This window comes from Pongo pygmaeus, chromosome 6 (assembly GCF_028885625.2).
Source record: "Pongo pygmaeus isolate AG05252 chromosome 6, NHGRI_mPonPyg2-v2.0_pri, whole genome shotgun sequence".
NCBI lineage: Eukaryota > Metazoa > Chordata > Mammalia > Primates > Hominidae > Pongo > Pongo pygmaeus.
The window spans coordinates 121,465,549-121,488,909 of record NC_072379.2 but is presented as its reverse complement, the minus strand read 5'-3'; the positions used below and the strand labels follow the sequence as shown (position 1 = coordinate 121,488,909).

At 37.0% G+C, this 23,361-nt stretch overlaps 1 protein-coding gene across 5 annotated transcripts in view; it reads left to right on the top strand.

Annotated features, from left to right (window-relative positions):
• Window positions 1-23,361, top strand: part of CADPS2 (calcium dependent secretion activator 2) — a 567,381-nt gene that overhangs the window by 294,579 nt on the left and 249,441 nt on the right. For all 5 annotated transcript variants that reach the window (XM_054495194.2, XM_054495197.2, XM_054495196.2 and 2 more), the window contains exon 8: window positions 22,467-22,606. In XM_054495194.2, the coding sequence (XP_054351169.1) occupies window positions 22,467-22,606 (140 nt within the window). The remainder of the gene's footprint in view (window positions 1-22,466; window positions 22,607-23,361) is intronic.

Here is a 23,361-nt window from a genome sequence, read left to right as displayed (position 1 = left end):
TGATCCTCCCACCCCAGCCTCCCAAAGTGTAGGGATTACAGGCATGAGCCACTGTGCCTGGTTGAAGAAGGTTGTAAAAAGATTCAGTTTCTAGGTCCAAGCATTTCCTTTAGTTGGTTTGGGGTATGCCAAGGAGGGAGTATTTTAAACACTTCCAAGGGGTTGCTAATGTGCGTACAGAGTTGAGAAGCACTGGTACAAATAGTATCATTGACACTAATGTGCAGACAGGTTCAGAACCTAGTGACTCTTCGCTGTAAGAAAAATATCATAACCTGTAGGTTTGTGAAATGATAGCTCAAATTTCATAGACATTGGGCAGTTGAAGGTTATATTATTTGGCAAGTACTTGGCATGCAAATTTTGTTTGTGGATGGCAGATGCAAATACCTATTTATGGAAATAGAGATGGCATATGGAGATTTTTCATCCGAATTGGTGGCCAACCCTCCACCAGGTGCTAAGGGAATACCTGGAGGCAGAACAAGGATTTTTTTCTCAGGAAACAATTATGATTATGTCCTAGCAGGTAAACAGCTGACCAGTCATGCATCCCAAAGTATATAGTTTATCATAATGAAGATAATTTTGTCCTGAAAAACTTGAAAAGCAAGTTTTGCCTAACATAGCCATATAAGAATCTAAATAGCAGTCCCAAGGGACATCTATTTGTGGGCAACGCATTTTCCATTGAGTCTTTCAGAGTGAAATATTGGGTAGTATACACTCCTGGGTAACTCTTTAACTTGATAAAGGGTCATCTTCAGTACAAAAAAATTTTGGAGGGTTTGCCAAAATAACTTTTTTTCATTTTAGAAATTTTGCTGTAAAAACATTTCTTCAGACAGAAGGAACCTATTGTCCATTAATAGATTGAGTTCATGGCGTTGATACCACATCTTCAGTATATACAGAAGGATGCTGAGTCCTCTGCTTCCATGGGGATGGGGAAAGCATAGATACGACTTTAAAGTCTCATGAAGAATTGCTATCTGAAAGGATTTAAGGAGGAAGGATAACTTTTCTGTGATTTTAAGAAAAGTTGTACCACAAATATAAAAGTCTCCTATATATGAAGAGTTGAATTAGACATACATAGGATGCAAAAGAATTTCATTCCATCTTTCAGCATATGATATTAATTCACTAGGTAAAGCATCAGTCAGTCATTTAGTGCTATTTCAATAAAATTAGCCGTTAAATTTTGCTTTCAAATTGAAGAAAAATACCTGTGATTATGATTTCACGAGGAGCTTCTCTAATGTTTTTTTCATTCACATGTAGATGTATAATGCTGGCATTCTTAAATCCTCAATATAAATTTTGTCTGTGAGAGTTAAGGAAAGGCCTAAAGTGATTATTAATTTTTTTGTAATTATTTGTGAAAAATTAGTATAGTTAATTATTCAATAAAACATCTTTAATCTACTCCTGATCTGTTACTTCATAAGTTTATTAGAAGTTCCATGATAACTACTTATAAACTAGATAATTAGAGACAAAATTTTAATTCCGTGGTCCAGTTATATGTATTGGCTACATTTGGCTTAAATCCTTTCAGATAGCAATTCTTTATGAGACTTTATAATCATATCTCAGTCACCACACCAGTGATGAAGCAGGAGCGCAGACAGGGAAAGGTCCGGGGCTAATTCACATAAGATGCAAGTTCTTTCTAATTAGGTCTGGCTTATTAATCATGTGCTTTGAAGTGTTATGGGTTTCTACCTGTCATTCAATGCCTGACTTTGAAAGTTGTTGCTCGGTGTGTCTGCCTTGGTCATTCTCTGAGAAGTTGGCCTGGGTCTTCACTGTAGAGGTAGAGGAAAGTATTTCTTTCCTTATCACTACTTACAGGGGCTGGTCATGTTATGCACAGCATCCTCCATGGTGTCCTTTGTGGGTGATTATAATAAAAGTAGTTGACATTTTACTGTTTTCTCAGAATAATAGAGGTTTTCCTCTGTCTCGGGTAGAACAAATATTAGACATGTACACTGTACTAATGCCTTCTAATAGGTATATATTGTTATTTCGTTATGGTTTTAATTGGCACTTAGCAAAAACACTAATGATGTTTAGCATCTTTTTGCCATCTGCAGCTTTTCTTTTATGAAGAATCTGTTCAAATATTTTCCCCAGTTTTTAACTGGGTTGCTTGTTTTCTCCTTTTTGAATTTCGAAAGGTCATATTATTTATAACTTCTTTATGAGAGTATGATGTAAATACTTTTCTCTCAGTCTTTGGCTTGTCTTGTTATTCTCTTAATCATATTTCAAAGAACAAAAATTTTTAATTTTGATTAAGTCCAATTTATGATTTTTTTCTTTTTGGCTCATGTTCTTGGTGACGTATCTAAGAAAACTTCACCAAACCCAAGGTTAGAATTCTCCTGTTTTCTTCTAGAAGCGGTATAGTTTTAGATTTTTACATTTAGTCTTTGATTTATTTTTAGTTAATTTTCAGATCTAGAGCTACATATAGATCAAAGTTTTTATTTGAATATGTTGTTCTAGCACAGTCTGTTGAAAAGCTTTCTCCACTGAATTTATTTAACATCTTTGTGGAAAATCCATTATCTATATATCTGTAAGCCTATTCCTGGACTCTCTATTCTGTCCCATTGAGCTCTTTGGTGTAAATATTATATAGCTATTAGGTATTGAAATATCTTGCTATAGTTTTGTATTTGTTTTATCTTTTTTTTTGCCTCATGTTTTATGAATATCTGATATGGCAGTGTATAGATAGATGGGATTACAATTTCCTTCTCATTAACTGACCTTTTATCATTGTGAAATGACCTTCTTTATCCCTGGTAGTATACTTTACTTTAAAAATCTACTTTATCTTAGCTGCCTCAGCTTTCTTTTTGTGGTTGTTGTTGTTGTTATTTTTGTTTTTGTAGAGATGGGGTTTTGCCATGTTGCCCAGGCTGGTCTTGAACTCCTGAGCTCAAGCAGTCCACCCACCTTGGCCTCCCAAAGTGCTGGGATTATAGGCATGAGCCACTGTTGCCAGCCCCCAGCTTTCTTTTGACTAGTGTTAGCATGTTATATTTTTCCCATTTTTTAATCTATTTGTTTCTTTACACTTAGACTATATTTCTTGAAGCAACATATAATTGTGTCTTTATTATCCATTCTGACACACCTCTGCCTTTTAACTGGGTTATTTAAATTATATTTTAATATGAATATTGATATGGTTAAGCTTAAATCTGTCATTTAGATGTTTTTTTCTTTCTCTTCTGTTATTCCTTTTTTCCTCTTCTGCTTTTTTTAGGTTGAATATTCTTTAAGATTCTAGTTTTTCTTCTTTGTTGCTCTGTTACTGATAAATGTCTTGTTATTTTATGTCGTTTTAACTCATCAGAGGCTAAGTCAAGTAATATTATAACATTTAATGTATATTTAAGAACCTTACAATATTATACCTCTAGTTCTTCCCTCCCATCATTTGAGTTATTGTTATGCATTGTACTTTTACATATGTTACAAACCCACACTACATTGTTTTTACATTCTTTAAATGGTTAGTTATCTTTTAAACTAGCGTCACATAGTCATCTTTAGGTTCAGAAAAGATTTAGAAGATTGTACATTTATTTAACAATTGTTGCTTTGAACAAAATCAGAATTGTTTCAGGAAGAAAAAAAGGGGATGTTCAGGAAGCTGGTAGGGGTGTCCTGCATGTGTGCATCACACCAAAGTCGACGCTTTTGTAATCCTTAGGACAAATAAAACAAACAACCTAGCCAGAATAGTCAGTGCCTTTTTTCATATAAATTAAAAGCTGAGTATCTAGTGATGGGAGAGTAGAGGTTATCTTTCAAGGTGCTGATGGGATTGAGTTAGCTGCAAACTGTACTTCCTAAGTCAGTGAAACTGAAATTTTATGTTCAGCTGAATTTTGAAGAAAAACTACTAGATAAATTATTTTAGTTTTTACATAATTCATGTGATATTTTATCTATAATTAATTAAGTAACAAAACTAATTGTTATTTCTGGCTATTTCTGTTTTATTGGTTAGTAGAATTTAGAGTTTAAAAGGATACTGGAGCTCATTTAATCCAATCTCTTCACTTTCCAGATAAAGCAACTGTGGCACAAAGATGCAAATTAAATTCTTCTAGTTCATAGTGGCATCTACTGTATTGTTATCCTTTTGAGGGTAAGGCCATGGACATATTATGCATTTTAGCAACAGCAACTGTCCAGCAGTTTCTGACTCACAGTATATGTCCAATTAATGTTGGAGGGATGGGTGAACAAATGAATAAATCTGAAATGTGCTTAATTTGGTTTCATTTCTGCTATGCAAAGTTATGCTAGAAAGTAGAATTAGTTACTTTTGTTTGAATGCCTGATATCCCTAATCAAGTAATAAACTAGAACAACAATTATAGAATAATGTACAATTTGGATCCTACAGTGAGTGAAGTTCTAGTATGTTTAGTCTTCTACCTAAAATAGAAGTAAATTGAAACATTCTCAAGTCTATTACTAAGCTCTTTTAGTCACTACATTAATGAAATAATTCCTGTGTATCTCAGAGCTATTCAAAGTCACTTTAGAATATCCATCCCATTTTGTTCATTCATTGATGGACATTTAGGTTGATTTCACATCTTGGCTATTGTCAATAAAGCTGCAATGAACATTGGAGTGCAGATATCTCTTCTATATACAGATTTCATTTCCTTTGGATATATACCTTAAAGTGGGATTTCTGAATCATATAGTAATTCTATTTTTACTTTTTTTGAGGAACTTCCATACTGTTTTCTGAAATGGCTATATTAATGCACATTCCTACCAACAATATGCAAGGCTTCCCTTTCCCCCACATCCTCACCAATGCTTATCTTTTAGCTTATCTTTTATCTTGTTGATAATAGCCATTCTTATCTTTTATCTTGTTGGTAATAGCCATTCAGGCGTGAGGTGGTTTTATTTGCATTTCCCTGATGATTAGCAATGTTGAGCATTTCTTTCATATATGCAGTAGGATTTTATTCGGCCTTAAAAACTGAAGAAATCTTGTCATTTAATCAAGCTGGGAGACATTGTGCTAAATGAAATATGCCAAGCACAGAAAGACAAATACCACATGATGTCACCTACATGTAGAATCTAAAAAAGCCAAACTCTTAGAAGCAGAGAGTAGGATGGTGGTTACCAGGGTCATAGGCATGGAGGGGATGAGGAATGGGAAGATGTTGGTCAAAGGCTACAAAGTTTTTGTTAAGATGAATCAGTCCCAGAAATCTGTTGTATGGCATGGTGACTATAGTTAATAATCATGAATTATACACTTGAAAATTTGCTAAGAGAATATATCTTAAATGTTCTCAGAACATACACACACAAAGACTATGTTAGATGGATATTAAAACATGTTGTATAGTGTAAATATATATAATTTTGTCAAGTATACCTCAATAAAGCTGGAAAAAATATTTACCTCTGTTGCCTTTAGCAGTGGTATGAGAAAACACTCTTATTCCCTGATGGTTTGTATTCTATGCATTGTATGAGTCAAGAAGTCCTTAGATAAGAAGAGCAAGATTCAAATTAGTTGGTTATTCAACATGACAAACTGAAAAGTTTGAAACCTAATTTTGAAGACATTAATTCTGGTATTGGCTCTGCCATAGTAGCCATGAGGCCATGAACAAGTTACATAACATCTCTTCTGCCCATGAATCATTCCATGTCCTGACCTTATTCCCCACCATCTTCCTGTGTTATTTACTTTTCTGAATTTATTTGATTTTTTGAGCATATGAAAATGTATCACAGAGATTTCTCAACCTCATACTCACCTGTCCATCTTCCTTTCCCATTGCTTAAGTGACTACTGACTAGTTTGCATACATATAAAATGGCAAATTGGGAAGTTTTTTTTTTAATTCTATAAATTCAGGGGGTATAAGTGCAGTCGTGTTACATGGTTATACTGCATAGCAGTGAAGTCTGGGCTTTTAGTGTACGCGTTACCTGAATAGTGAACATCATATCCAGTAAGTAATTTTTCAGTGCTCACCCTCCTTTCCCACTACCCGCTTTTGGAGTCTCCAGTGTCTATTATTCCCCTCCTCTCCATATATCTATGTATACCCATTGTTTCACTCCCATTTGTGAGAACATGCTGTATTTGATTTTCTGTTTCTGAATTGTTTCACTTAGGATAATGGCCTCCAGCTCCATCCATGTTGCTGTAAAAGACATAATTACATTCTCTCTTATGTCTGGGTAGTGTTTTGTGTGTGTGTGTGTATGCATGTGTGTGTATGTATGTGTCTGTGTACACATATGTTTATGCAATTAATTTTATTTATGCAATTATCTGTTGATAGACATTTTGGTTGATTCTTTGACTTTGTTATTGTGACTAACGCTGTGATAAACATAGGCATGCAGGTGTCTTTTTGATATACTGATTTCTTTTACTTTGAGTACTTAGTAGTGGGATTGCTGGATCTAATGATATTTCTATTTTCAGTTCTTTAAGAAATCTCCAGCCAGGTGTGGTGGCTCACACTTGTAATCCCAGCACTTTGGGAGGCCGAAGTAGGTGGATCACGAGGTCAGGAGTTGGAGACTAGCCTGGCCAATATGGTGAAAATGGATCTCTAATAAAAGTACAAAAATTAGCCAGGCATGGTGGCGTGCACCTGTAGTCCCAGCTACTCTGGAGGCTGAGGCAGAATTGCTTGAACCTAGGAGGCAGAGGTTGCAGTGAGCCAAGATCACACCACTGCACTCCAGCCTGCCTGGGTGACAGAGTGAGACTCCATCTCTAAATAAATAAATAAATAAATAAGAAATTCCCATACTGTTTTCCATAGAGGTTGTACTAATTTACATTCCCACCAACAGTATACAAGTATTCCAACTTGGAAAGGTTTTCATTAGTGTTATTTTGGTACATTATTACATTGTGATTGTTAGACCTTGCATAGATTCCTTATTCATATGAAGAACAAGAGCTCACCTTCACACTTTAAGGTGGTACAGGTTGAGTATCCCTTATCCAAAATGCAACCAGAAGTATTCTAGATTTTTTATTTTTTCAGAATTTGGAATATTTGCATTATACTTAATGGTTGATCATCCCTAATCCAAAAATTTGATATCCAAAATGCTCCAATGAGCATTTCCTTTAAGGATGACCTTTGAGTACCATATGGATGCTCAAAAAGTTAAGGGTTTTGGAGCATTTCTGATTTTGGATTTTCAGATTAGGAATGCACAACCTATAGTTGGTTTTTAATTTAAATTCCCACATCTGTCAGTAGTCCATGAATTAGCTAGCCAATCCCAAAACATTTTGCCATAACTTTATGTTCCATGCTCTTTAAGGATACAGCTAAAATAATTGTCCAAGTCTAGACATTGTTTGTGCCTCCCTCTTTTACAGCCGACCACCATATGTTATGGATTGACTGACATTGACTTGGCTCTAAAAATTCTTATTGTACTTAATAACCAAAGATTAAGAACGGAACTAAATTTATTATATTTATGAAATAATTAAGGAGATAATATGTTGAATTGAGGGGGGCGGTATAAAATTGAAAGTGTCTGTTGTTATCTTGAAGTGATTTGAAGTGATTTGCCTCTAGGTATTTATTTAACTTCAGTGCCAAGTTTACATAACAAAATAGTGCCTACCTTTGAGGGGTGATGTGGGAATTGATTTAAATTTCACAAAGCATTCCAAGACACTCAGTTGATAGATTCTCCATAAATGGCAGGCATTATTATAATCAGACTAGTAAAAAGAAAAATGATAAAGCTACTCATGCAGTATCCTCTAATAGAAACTGTTTTGATAAAGTAATGTAAAGATTATGCTATTCATAATTTATGGCTGAGGGCAATAGATCAAGAATAATGATGCTTTCCTGTCTATATAAGTATTAAAAACACAGATGTAGCTGTGTTGGAGTATATTGCTCTATCTAAGAAGGATGAAATCAATACCTTATAAACAAGAAAAGTGAGGAGGAGCCAAGATGGCCGAATAGGAACAGCTCCGGTCTACAGCTCCCAGCGCGAGCGACGCAGAAGACGGGTGATTTCTGCATTTCCATCTGAGGTACCGTGTTCATCTCACTAGGGAGTGCCAGACAGTGGGCGCGGGTCAGTGGGTGAGCGCACCGTGCGCCAGCCGAAGCAGGGGCGAGGCATTGCCTCACTCGGGAAGCGCAAGGGGTCAGGGAGTTCCCCTTCCAGGGGTGACAGACAGCACCTGGAAAATCGGGCCACTCCCACCCGAATACTGTGCTTTTCCGACGGGCTTAGGAAACGGTGCCCCAGGAGAGTATAGCCCGCACCTGGCTCAGAGGGTCCTACGCCCACGGAGTCTCGCTGATTGCTAGCACAGCAGTCTGAGATCAAACAGCAAGTCGGCAGCGAGGCTGGGGGAGGGGCGCCCGCCACTGCCCAGGCTCGCTTAGGTAAACAAAGCAGCCTGGAAGCTTGAACTGGGTGGAGCCCACCACAGCTCAAGGAGGCCTGCCTGCCTCTGTAGGCTCCACCTCTGGGGGCAGGGCACAGACAAACAAAAAGACAGCAGTAACCTCTGCAGACTTAAATGTCCCTGTCTGACAGCTGTGAGGAGAGCAGTGGTTCTCCCAGCACGCAGCTGGAGATCTGAGAACGGGCTGACTGCCTCCTCAAGTGGGTCCCTGACCCCTGACCCCTGAGCAGCCTAACTGGAAGGCACCCCCCAGCAGGGGCAGACTGACACCTCACACGGCCGACCAGGTACTCCAACAGACCTGCAGCTGAGGGTTCTGTCTGTTAGAAGGAAAACTAACAGAAAGGACATCCACACCAAAAACCCATCTGTACATCACCATCATCAAAGACCAAAAGTAGATAAAACCACAAAGATGGGGAAAAAACAGAGCAGAAAAACTGGAAACTCTAAAAAGCAGAGTACCTCTCCTCCTCCAAAGGAACGCAGTTCCTCACCAGCAACGGAACAAAGCTGGACGGAGAATGACTTTGACGAGCTGAGAGAAGAAGGCTTCAGACGATCAAATTACTCCGAGCTACGGGAGGATATTCAAACCAAAGGCAAAGAAGTTGAAAACTTTGAAAAAAATTTAGAAGAATGTATAACTAGAATAACCAATACAGAGAAGGGCTTAAAGGAGCTGATGGAGCTGAAAACCAAGGCTCGAGAACTACGTGAAGAATGCAGAAGCCTCAGGAGCCGATGCGATCAAATGGAAGAAAGGGTATCAGCCCTGGAAGATGAAATGAATGAAATGAAGCGAGAAGGGAAGTTTAGAGAAAAAAGAATAAAAAGAAACGAGCAAAGCCTCCAAGAAATGTGGGACTATGTGAAAAGACCAAATCTACGTCTGATTGGTGTACCTGAAAGTGATGGGGAGAATGGAAACAAGTTGGAAAACACTCTGCAGGATATTATCCAGGAGAACTTCCCCAATCCAGCAAGGCAGGCCAACATTCAGATTCAGGAAATACAGAGAACGCCACAAAGATACTCCTCGAGAAGAGCAACTCCAAGACACATAATTGTCAGATTCACCAAAGTTGAAATGAAGGAAAAAATGTTAAGGGCAGCCAGAGAGAAAGGTCAGGTTACCATCAAAGGGAAGCCCATCAGACTAACAGCGGATCTCTCGGCAGAAACCCTACAAGCCAGAAGAGAGTGGGGGCCAATATTCAACATTCTTAAAGAAAAGAATTTTCAACCCAGAATTTCATATCCTGCCAAACTAAGCTTCATAAGTGAAGGAGAAATAAAGTACTTTACAGACAAGCAAATGCTGAGAGATTTTTGTCACCACCAGGCCTGCCCTAAAAGAGCTCCTGAAGGAAGCGCTAAACATGGAAAGGCACAACCGGTACCAGCCACTGCAAAATCATACCGAAATGTAAAGACCATCGAGACTAGGAAGAGACTGCATCAACTAATGAGCAAAATATCCAGCTAACATCATAATGACAGGATCAAATTCACACATAATATTAACTTTAAATGTAAATGGACTAAATGCTCCAATTAAAAGACACAGACTGGCAAATTGGATAAAGACTCAAGACCCATCAGTGTGCTGTATTCGGGAAACCCATCTCACGTGCAGAGACACACATAGGCTCAAAATAAAAGGATGGAGGAAGATCTACCAAGCAAATGGAAAACAAAAAAAGGCAGAGGTTGCCATCCTAGTCTCTGATAAAACAGACTTTAAACCAACAAAGATCAAAAGAGACAAAGAAGGCCATTACATAATGGTAAAGGGATTAATTCAACAAGAAGAGCTAACTATCCTAAATATATATGCACCCAATACAGGAGCACCCAGATTCATAAAGCAAGTCCTGAGTGACCTACAAAGAGACTTAGACTCCCACACATTAATAATGGGAGACTTTAACACCCCACTGTCAACATTAGACAGATCAACGAGACAGAAAGTCAACAAGGATACCCAGGAATTGAACTCAGCTCTGCACCAAGCAGACCTAATAGACATCTACAGAACTCTCCACCCCAAATCAACAGAATATACATTTTTTTCAGCACCACACCACACCTATTCCAAAATTGACCACATACTTGGAAGTAAAGCTCTCCTCAATAAATGTAAAAGCACAGAAATTGTAACAAACTGTCTCTCAGATCACAGTGCAATCAAGCTAGAACTCAGGATTAAGAATCTCACTCAAAACCGCTCAACTACATGGAAACTGAACAACCTGCTCCTGAATGACTACTGGGTACATAACGAAATGAAGGCAGAAATAAAGATGTTCTTTGAAACCAACGAGAACCAAGACACAACATACCAGAATCTCTGGGATGCATTCAAAGCAGTGTGTAGAGGGAAATTTATAGCACTAAATGCCCACAAGAGAAAGCAGGAAAGATCCAAAATTGACACCCTAACATCACAATTAAAAGAACTAGAAAAGCAAGAGCAAACACATTCAAAAGCTAGCAGAAGGCAAGAAATAACTAAAATCAGAGCAGAACTGAAGGAAATAGAGACACAAAAAACCCTTCAAAAAATAAATGAATCCAGGAGCTGGTTTTTTGAAAGGATCAACAAAATTGATAGACCGCTAGCAAGATTAATAAAGAAAAAAAGAGAGAAGAATCAAATAGTTGCAATAAAAAATGATAAAGGGGATATCACCACCGATCCCACAGAAATACAAACTACCATCAGAGAATATTACAAACACCTCTATGCAAATAAACTAGAAAATCTAGAAGAAATGGATAAATTCCTCAACACATACACCCTCCCAAGACTAAACCAGGAAGAAGTTGAATCTCTGAATAGACCAATAACAGGAGCTGAAATTGTGGCAATAATCAATAGCTTACCAACCAAAAAAAGTCCAGGACCAGATGGGTTCACAGCCGAATTCTACCAGAGGTACAAGGATGAGCTGGTACCATTCCTTCTGAAACTATTCCAATCAATAGAAAAAGAGGGAATCCTCCCTAACTCATTTTATGAGGCCAGCATCATCCTGATACCAAAGCCTGGCAGAGACACAACAAAAAAAGAGAATTTTAGACCAATATCCTTGATGAACATTGATGCAAAAATCCTCAATAAAATACTGGCAAACAGAATCCAGCAGCACATCAAAAAGCTTATCCACCACGATCAAGTGGGCTTCATCCCTGGGATGCAAGGCTGGTTCAATATACGCAAATCAATAAATGTAATCCAGCATATAAACAGAACCAAAGTCAAAAACCACATGATTATCTCAATAGATGCAGAAAAGGCCTTTGACAAAATTCAACAACCCTTCATGCTAAAAACTCTCAATAAATTAGGAATTGATGGGAGATATCTCAAAATAATAAGAGCTATTTATGACAAACCCACAGCCAATATCATACTGAATGGGCAAAAACTGGAAGCATTCCCTTTGAAAACTGGCACAAGACAGGGATGCCCTCTCTCACCACTTCTATTCAACGTAGTTTTGGAAGTTCTGGCCAGGGCAATTAGGCAGGAGAAGGAAATCAAGGGTATTCAATTAGGAAAAGAGGAAGTCAAATTGTCCCTGTTTGCAGATGACATGATAGTATATCTAGAAAACCCCATTGTCTCAGCCCAAAATCTCCTTAAGCTGATAAGCAACTTCAGCAAAGTCTTAGGATACAAAATCAACGTGCAAAAATCACAAGCATTCTTATACATCAATAACAGACAGACAGAGAGCCAAATCATGAGTGAACTCCCATTCACAATTGCTTCAAAGAGAATAAAATACCTAGGAATCCAACTTACAAGGGATGTGAAAGACCTCTTCAAGGAGAACTACAAACCACTGCTCAAGGAAATAAAAGAGGATACAAACAAATGGAAGAACATTCCATGCTCATGGGTAGGAAGAATCAATATCATGAAAATGGCCATCCTTCCCAAGGTAATTTACAGATTCAATGCCATCACCATCAAGCTACCAATGACTTTCTTCACAGAATTGGAAAAAACTACTTTAAAGTTCATATGGAACCAAAAAAGAGCCCGCATCGCCAAGTCAATCCTAAGCCAAAAGAACAAAGCTGGAGGCATCACGCTACCTGACTTCAAACTATACTACAAGGCTACAGTAACCAAAACAGCATGGTACTGTTACCAAAACAGAGATATAGATCAATGGAACAGAACAGAGCCATCAGAAATAATGCCACATGTCTACAAGTATCTGATCTTTGACAAACCTGACAAAAACAAGCAATGGGGAAAGGATTCCCTATTTAATAAATGGTGCTGGGAAAACTGGCTAGCCATATGTAGAAAGCTGAAACTGGATCCCTTCCTTACACCTTATACAAAAATCAATTCAAGATGGATTAAAGACTTAAATGTTAGACCTAAAACCATAAAAACCCTAGAAGAAAACCTAGGCATTACCATTCAGGACATAGGCATGGGCAAGGACTTCATGTCTAAAACACCAAAAGCAATGGCAACAAAAGCCAAAATTGACAAATGGGATCTAATTAAACTCAAGAGCTTCTGCACAGCAAAAGAAACTACCATCAGAGTGAACAGGCAACCTACAAAATGGGAGAAAATTTTCGCAACCTACTCATCTGACAAAGGGCTAATATCCAGAATCTACAATGAACTCCAACAAATTTACAAGAAAAAAACAAACAACCCCATCAAAAAGTGGGCGAAGGACATGAACAGACACTTCTCAAAAGAAGACATTTATGCAGCCAAAAAACACATGAAAAAATGCTCCCCATCACTGGCCATCAGAGAAATGCAAATCAAAACCACAATGAGATACCATCTCACACCAGTTAGAATGGCAATCATTAAAAAGTCAGGAAACAACAGGTGCTGGAGAGGATGTGGAGAAATAGGAACACTTTTACACTGTTGGTGGGATTGTAAACTAGTTCAACCCTTGTGGAAGTCAGTGTGGCGATTCCTCAGGGATCTAGAACTAGAAATTCCATTCGACCCAGCCATCCCATTACTGGGTATATACCCAAAGGACTATAAATCATGCTGCTATAAAGACACATGCACACGTATGTTTATTGCGGCATTATTCACAATAGCAAAGACTTGGAACCAACCCAAATGTCCAACAATGATAGACTGGATTAAGAAAATGTGGCACATATACACCATGGAATACTATGCAGCCATAAAAAATGATGAGTTCACGTCCTTTGTAGGGACATGGATGAAATTGGAAATCATCATTCTCAGTAAACTATCGCAAGAACAAAAAACCAAACACTGCATATTCTCACTCATAGGTGGGAATTGAACAATGAGAACACATGGACACAGGAAGGGGAACATCACACTTCGGGGACTGTTGTGGGGTGGGGGTAGGGGGGAGGGATAGCATTGAGAGATATACCTAATGCTAGATGACGAGTTGGTGGGTGCAGCGCACCAGCATGGCACATGTATACATATGTAACTTACCTGCACATTGCGCACATGTACCAGAAAACCTAAAGTATAATAATAATAATAATAAAAGAAAAAAAAAGAAAAGTGATCTATGTATATTAATAAAAGACACTATTCTTAATTGAGCCTTGAAAAATATAGTGACTGACAAACTTGATTATGTCTTTCAGAATCTCCAAGAAAGGCTTTGAAATAGCAGAAATAATTCTTAATCATTAGGTTGTAAGGAACTTGAATTTTGTTGGTAATATAAGCATAATGGTCTTCATTCTGGTAACCAAAATAATCAGCTTCATTGTTAAACCTTTAAAAAATTTGTTCAATTTATTGTAAGAAAAGTCAAAACTTTGTTTAACTACATTAATACAAAATGAGAGAAAATTAAGCATTTCAAAAGATTTTTTACAAGCAGAATGCTTCAGGTGTGTGCAAGATATAAGCACACACAAAGTAAGCAAAGCTGATGATAGAAGTCAATATGTAAAAGTATCTTTAAATCACACACTTATGAGGAGAAATTTAAAAGGTAAATTTAATTTTCCTTTATGATGAAATTTTAGCTTTCATTGTCTACACATTAGTTTCTTGTTGCTGCTGCAACAGTTTACCAAAAACTTCTTAGTGACTTAAAACCATATAAATTTGTTATCTTATAGTTCTGAAGTAAAAATTTCAAAATGGATTTCTGTGAGCTAAAATCAAGTTATCAGCAGGGTTCTGTTCCTTTCTAGATGCTCTAGAGGAGAATCTCTTTGTTGTGTGTTTTGTTTTGCCTTTTCCCATTTCTGGGGGTTGCCTACATTCTTTGACTCATTTCTTTCTTCAGTTACGAAGCTAGTAATGGCTGGTCAGGTCGTTTTCACATCAACACTGACTCTTCTGCCTTCCTCTGCCATGTTTCAGAACCCTTGTGATTGTATTGGGCCCCCATGTATAGGTGAATAATTGCCTAATTAGCAATCTTAATTTCACCTGCTACCTTAATCCTCCTTTGCCATTTAAGGTAAAAACATATTCACAAGTCCTGGGGATTAGGATCTGGGCATCTTTGGGAAGCCAGTATTCTACCTATTACATTCCAGATATGGAAGAATGAAAGTTTCATAGATTTTGAGAGACTGGTAAGTAAACGACATACTGTAGAATTAATTACCATCATTCTCTGTTATCAAATTTTGGCAGTAATTTAGTTATCAAGACTTTTTCTCTTTTCGTCACAGTGAAGTATTAATTTTAGGTTTACATTTTTATTTCTAATTTTTCTAAGCGTCCACCCACCCATTCATTCATCCATCCATCTTTCCAGCCAACCATCCAACCAACAAATACTTGGTGAGTGTTTACAATAGACTGTGAAGGAAACTGTGGTTAAGAAGGCTTAGAGATTTTTTTAAAATGGTAACAGTCAAGAAATGGATGTTAATTAGCTTGACTGTAGTGATCAGTTCACTGTGTATCAGAACATCAGGATACGTACTTTAAATATAGTAATTTCAATAAAAAACTGGTGAAAAAAGAGTGTCTTAAAGATACTCATTTAGGCGACCCTGTGTGGTACAAATGAATTACCCTGTCTACTACACAATAGCTCTTGCTCTCAAGGAGCATAGACTACTAAGGGCTTGCCTAATGACCCCTTCATATCATTATTAAATAGAGATGTCAGGAAAAATTGGAGAATGATTGACACATCTTACTTTTCTTTTCCTTGCTTTATCCTTAATCCTCCCATCATGCAAATAACAAAGCTTCTAATCTTGATCTTTTAACAAGCTAATGTCAAGGAAAAAATATCCACTTAGGATGATACTTTGTTTTTCTTCTACCCCATTTTATTTTTTCAAAAAAGGGCCTTTCTTATTTTAAAAAATATATAGAAGGAAGGAGATGTGGTGTGTGGTTCTCTGTTGGGCCAAGTACACATTTGGTAAAAGGTTGGGAGTTTGATCAATTCCATATTGTAAATTCCAAAATTCTTTCCAGCTTTGAAAATAAAGGAACTCGATTTAGCCCATGGACAATAAGGTTGACAGAAGATTTAATGCCAATCTTTCAGTATACAAAAGAGCATTGTGTGCGTAAGAGTGAGCAGGTGTTCTTTGTTTTCACTAAGTAGGACAGGAAGCCATGATATTAAATCAAATAAGAAATAATTTAGATTTAGCAACCTCAAGTGTATTAAAACACAGGAAACTGTTACTAAGGAATAATATAGATTTCCCTTAGACAAATCATCTGTTTCATCTTCACATACTATAAGGGTTCTGATATTGGGGCAAATATTAATATATGTGGTTATTAACATCTGCTAAATAAATACTGAAGTGAAAAAAACTGCAGGTAGTCCTTTCATAATATATGCTACCTCAAGGTTCTACACTCTCAAGAAGGTATTTGAAAGATTTGCTAGAGACTGTCATTATGAATCTTTGCTAAAGTATGAAATCTCTGTCAATTGAAAGAGAAAAAGAAACATCAACTAAACCCAAAAAGTCAAGGTTTCTTGTAGAGATAGACTCTACTTATCTGGAAAGATGTTCCCTCAGCCATTTGCCTAAAATATCCTTTATCTCAAGGACACCTGTTAGTAAGCAGAAGTGATTTTTAATCAAAAATTGAACCATGATTTCTGCTAATTGTGTTTTTAGTTCCTTCTTCCTCTGAGGCTAGTTCGTCACTTAGTTGGATATGAGAAACCTGATCATGGAGTCACATGACTCATCTCTAAGATTTATGTATCTAGAGAGAGGGGAATTATTCTTAACACGAGTATGAAAATTTGATTTTCATTCTCTGGTTTGTAAACATTGTTTTACTAAATGTTACCTACATAGGATAACACACACTTAGCAAAACACATTTCTTACGGTCTATCCCTAATCTTCCATAATTACTGGTTTTATCCATAAGCTTAACCTTCCTGTATCTCCTTCAACTTACCTGTCTGTATTGTCATCCTCCCTGCCTTTACACACAGTAACCTTCTAGCCAAAATGATTTTGCCCAACTTACCTGATTTTGCCGACTTAAACCTTAAATGAAGTCTTATTCTATTCCTCAAACGTAATATGTCCCTCACACCATTGCTATTTGGCCTCAACTAAGCTTTTTCCTGCTCAGATCTCTAGTCACCTCTCTCTTTTTTAACCAGGCAATAGCCTTTCAGACCCAACAAAGTGCAACCTCTTGATCCCCATGTGACCCTGATGCCCCCTTCCTACTACCTAAAAAACTCTCCCCCTTAAATTTGGTACATCACAAACTTCAGCTTTCTTCTGCCTCCTTGGTGACTGGTCTCAGTTATAGAGTCTTGTCCCTTTTCCTAACTCTAGAAAGGTGGTGCCCAGAGGGTTCTCAGTTTATCCTCGGTTTATCTTTTTTTTTTTTTTTTTTTTTTTGAAGTGGAGTCTCACACTGTCACCCAGGCTGGAGTGCAATGGCGCAGTCTCGGCTCACTGCAACCTCTGCCTCCTGGGTTCAAGCTATTCTCCTGTCTCAGCCTCCCAAGTAGCTGTGATTACAGGCACCCGCCACTATGCCTGACTAATTTTTTGTATTTTTAGTAGAGATGAGGTTTCACTATGTCGGCCAGGCTGGTCTCAAACTCCTGGCCTCGTGATCCACCTGCCTCGGCCTCCCAAAGTGCTGGGATTATAGGCATGATCCATCACACCTGGCCCTCTCTTATCTTTTGAGAACATAAAGAGAATTGACATGGCAGAAAATGTAATGAGTGTTTGTACTGATTGAAGTTCTTTTCGTGGAGAGCAGTGGAAACTGACTGAGGCTAAGTCCAGGGAACAGAGAAAAAGTTGAACAGCCAAGCTTGGGGAAGAGCTTGAGAACCTAGTGTAATGTTACAAATGTCAGCATTGGAATCATGTGCTTTTTTCTAGGGTGCCACTGTTACAGTGTTTGGTTTCAACAGCTCCCATATCTTTATTTTTCATCCCCTACCCCATGTCAGCCTTATAAATCTTATCTGTTCTTTTAGACTTCCAAGTGAAACTGTAATTCCTCTATGAAAGCTGTCCTGATTTTTTCAAGAATTGCTGAATGCACTCATCTTGGAGCTAGAATTGTACCAACTGTGTGTCTACTGTTTTGCCGTAAGATACGGTGCAATTATTGTGATCCCAGGGTGTTTTTTCCTTTCTCTAAGCTAGGAGACATATATGGGAGAAGGTAGTGAATTGTCTATCTAGCCCCTCTGTTTTTCTAGCTTGTCTCCCCCAGCACCCAGTGCTGTTTTGTTTTTTGTTTTAGTTTTTCAGGTGCTTGTTGAAATAGAGTTTAGCAATTTAAATAGTCTTGATTTCACAGATCACAGAGTTTGCGCACAAATGTATGTAGTTTGGCCTCAATCAGGTATCTCAGTAGAAAAAAAACAATGTAGAAGTGACAGCTTATATATTTTAAGAGAAAGCTACTTCTGAACCCCACATCGCTCTAAACATTTCTGTGTGTAAATGTGTATTTTATATTTCATTTTTTTAAGTCTTAGTTTTTCTTCCTGTATATTAAATTTGATGGAATTTTAAACAAATCCTAAAAAACCATTTTGTGGTTTCCATTACACCTTAGCAAAGATGACAAGTAATGCTGACATTTTATTATGAAGAAGATACATTAGCTTTATGTTTAAGATAAGAAATCATTTTTGTGCCATGCTGACAAGACATTTAAAGTGTTGGTGACAAAAATAAACGAGAAGAAGCAGAAATGCATACGGAAAGGTTAAGAGAAATGAATGGTAAAGAACAAAATAGTTTGCTAAATAATATTAAAAGTTATTTGTACAGAGCTATAATTTGATTTAAATGTGAATTTAGGATACAGAAGGATCCTTAGTAAGCTTTTATATCTGTTAAATATTTTAATTATTGTGACTGTCCACATCAGACACAATCTCTAAACATGAACTGAGTCCTATTGAAGTGGAACTGCTTCTGATAAAAAAAAATTCTTTATTCACTTATTTACTTTTGAAAGATTTTGAAACAAAACACCTTGTTGATGTACTAGTTAGGATACTGCTAAATGCTGTAACAAGAAAGTCGTTATATTTCAATAATTCAAAATAATATCAGGTTTGTAAGAGTTTACCACAGGTATTCCTTTGGTAATACCACAGGTATTCCTTTCTTCCACATGGTGATTTAGGGCTCTGATTTCTTTCATTTCCTAGGGTATTGATGTTCTCTGAACTTGGCTGGCAGTGGAATAAAGTGCGGTAAAGACATCAAACCTGTATCTTGATAACCTTTTCCCAAGGTGACACATGTCACTTCTCACCCCTTTAACAAGAACTTTCATATGTCCCTCCTTAGAAGCAGGAGGAGCTAGAAAACCTGTTTCTTGGCTAATTTGCTGTTTACTAGCAACGGTTCTATACTGGTGAAAGCATGAATCGTGGCAGATAGCCAGCCAGTGTGCCATAGTTCACCCTTGTGGCCACCAAGTTGTTTTGTTGCCCTTCTTCCTAAACCTAGAACACATTCACCTCAACTCAAGAGAAACAGCCCAAAGTCCTATTTCATTTTTATATTCAGTCCAATATCTGTATCACAGTTAGCTGTGGCTCTTTGCAGGCTGGAAACCTGTGAACTAAAGTTCATGGTAACTGCCTATGACATCTTCCCTCCCCATTCTGCCTCAGCATAAATCCAATATACAGTAACGGAACAGGGACAGGAGAGCTATGGGTAAGTTTGCCACATGGAAAAAGGAAAAGTGGGAAATGCATGGCAGTAATTGTCCAATTAAAATAATGAAATCCTATCTGGCAGGCACTGTGAAGACACCCTGCCAAGGAAGTGTTCCAGATCTCTTGATTAGAGCTGTATTGTGTATTCTGAAAAGAACTCCCTTGTCTTTTATTCTCCATGGCCTTCTGGGCTCTGCACCTTGGGAGCTGCTTCCTTATCTATTTGTTCATGGCGAAATTGGATAAAGGAGTATGACCACTTTTTTTCTTGTGCAATTTGGGAGCCTGAAAACTATTTTACAGACCATTTTGAAGTTTAAGTTCAGCATTTATTTACCAATGCACTTCTCTTAGAAACAGAAGATTTCATATCTGTGGACCTCCCCTTGTTACACGTGCCAATGTTCAAACCTTTATCAGTCAGTCAGTCTGTCCAGAAAAACAAATATTCCCAGATCTTTCCAATGGAGAGAACATAACATAGGGAATTAGATATACATATGATAGGGAGAAGCCAAGCAGATGATTGTGAATATACCCAGAAATTAACTAAATCAGGAAACCATTGCATACTCTAGGGAAAGAAGAGCAATAGGAAGAAGTGATATTATCAGAGCTAAGAGTGCTATTAATAAAAGACATAAACTAAGCCCTATTGAAGAGGAACTGAGCTCTTGAGAAATGTGAGCCATTTATATTCTTTAATCTTTGTGTATCCTCACATAGTAAGAACTCAGTGTTTATTTAATTGAACAGAGCTGAGCAATAAATCCTTCCACTGACTTCAGTTAGAAATACCCATCAAAAAATAAAATGTGGCAGAAAGAATGGTATTCGATATTGGGATAGCCTTTAATTTGTGGATCAGCCAAAATCAGTTATCTTGGGACCTAATTTAGCAAGCCATCATCGGCATTTACAGAATGAGAAATTGTCAGAAGTTTTAATTTAAATATTCCATTCCTGTATAAGAGTTTAGAGTTTGGTACAATACCAATTTTTATATAAACATAGAAGGAAGAATTAAAAAGCAATAAAGTCTGTAAGTGGCTCATGCCAAATAATTTTTTTAAAGTTGGTGTGGGGAATGGGTGTGGAGAAAGAGAAAAAGCTTTCCAGACTTGTTAGGAAAATAGCAGCTATAGCTACAGAGGATATAGAGATCTATCTTAGTCTTTTATTCTTTTTTGGAATAACCTTCTAAGTTGATAATGATATTCCTTTGTCTACTGGTTTGAGCCAAAAGCTATCAGCTTATTTTTCTTTACTATCACTTAAGAAAGAATCTGTAAAATATTACATTGGATATTTTAGCAGTCAAAATGAATTCTAGAGTATGATCATAATTGTGAAAACATTGCAAATGTCATTTAGTTTGTTCTTAGATGTCCTTTATATACTTGAGTATATAGATATGCTGGATTCAACACAGCTATGGCTTTTAGGAAAGGCTTGAGAAAAGTCTCAAAATAGTAGATACATTTAACAACTTGCAAGTTGAGAATAGTTTGAGAAGCTTTTATGACTGTGTTGTCTTTCCTAGAGAGAAGGAGAGTCTTGCTTAAAGATTTCTCGGTGAAGATTTCTACTTATACTGCAAATGAGGATTTGAGGGTAGGGGAAGGGCATGACAAAGTCAATTGCCATGAATGCTTTCAAAACATTTTACTATTAGAATCTAAGAATAGAAGGCAGCCTTATTAAATTGGTAAAGACTATCTGTAACAACTTGAGACTGGACTTAGTTTTGTTATATTAAAGTAAAATTATAACAGTATTACAAAGAAATTTCAGATTCACAATCACTTTGTGTTGCCTCAAGATTTATCCACAAGAAGATATGTTTCAATATAGTTTTAATGAACATATTTATTTTGTTTGTGAAAAAAATTAGCATACCTGAGAATGTTTATAATTCTTCCATTCATATCTAAACTTCAGGCTTATGGCTTAAAATATAATGCAGTGCACTTCACATATTTTGCATTTTAGCCTATAATGCTCCCATTTAAAAATATTAAGGCTTAGATGTAAACTGTGCCTAAATATGTCATAACTGATTTTAAAAGGGAGAAAATACCTTGTGTTATCTGCATGGCACCTAACATCTGAAGAGTAGGCTTCTCTTTCCTGGGATGACTCTGTGAAGTGAGGGTTGTGAAATAATCACTTGTCAATTGGGCAGTTTTGTTAAAAATAATTACTTTGTTTCAGTCATTATAATATCTATAGTTTTGAAAACATGTCAGGAAAAAGTCCTTCTTTGGTATTGATCTACGGCAGAAAATGTGCTGTTTTCCATCTCTAATTGAGTTGATTTCCTTTAATACTATTTTACAATGATAATACAATGATAATATTAAAGCATGAGGCATATTTGTGCTGTTTCAAATAATTGGCTTTGGTTTTTAAGCATGTTATCCATAATTTCAAAGAATATCTTTCTGAACTGCTTTGCCCTGAGGAGTTTAGAATTTTCTTGAAATTATGGGTGTCTCTTGAGTATTTTTCAACGTCAATTCAACTGTAGCTTGTTTTGCTATTAATTCGTTATGAAGTGACACAGGAAGAAAACTCATGTGATAATGTGAAAACACATATTTGTCAAAAAAATAAATTGAGTCTGTATTGAAAATCCATCAGCTATTGTAGTAGGGAGTCAAATGGTTTATCGGATACATTTGGGTGTTGACGTCATTTTTTCAAACAGGAAAACATAGAAAATATTTTAGTTCCAACCCGTAGACACTCCGTATCATGCGTTTAAATGTGGGTTTTTTTTTTCCATACAGGTGATATTATACCCAACTTCTAATAGCCCCAAATCAGCTGAATTACACCGAATGGTAGTTCCAAAAAATAGCCAGGATTCTGACTTAAAAATCAAACTGGCAGTGCGAATGGATAAACCAGCACATATGAAGCATAGTGGGTGAGTATAAATTTGAGGATTTTTTTCCTGAATTATTGAATTTAATTTCAGTGTATTATTTTTGTCAGTTTAGTGAGAGAACCAGTATAGCAGGCTTTCACATGGAGTTTTCTCAAAAAGTGACATACATAAGTTATCTTACTCAATGTTTTTAGACCCATAGATGGCTTTATAGCTCAATACATGAGTCCTTAGTTAAGATAACTGTATGCGAGCTACCACAATATTGGAACTTGATTGTGTTAGTATTACTCATCAGTCATATTGATACAGGGCACCAGGCCACTGATACCTTCTAAGAAACATTCTTCAAATTACAATAATAGTTGAAACAAGCTTAGCACTGAGGTCCCTAGAAATAGTTAAACTTCCATAGACTGTATAAAAACTAAAACATAGTGTAGATGTAACCCAACGAGGCTGTATACATTTTGACAAGAGGGATATGAGTGTTCATCCAAACATGTGAGTGAGAATTGAATCAATATTGGAGAAAACTGCTACTGTTGCCTGGGGAAGAAATGCAGGGACTGTCTCCTGGGGATCACCAGGGGTCAGAGTCAGCCTTCATCTCTGCCAGGGTTCTTTGTCTGTTGCAGCTGGTGATGAAACAGGTCTGAACTCTTGAATAAAATGAATTGCCAAAAATCCAGGACTTCCTCAGAATAACGCTTTGGACTTACTATGGCCAAATCCCAGCATAGGGGTATTAGCCATTAGGAAAGAAAAGAGGCCATTTTTCTTACTATGGAGAA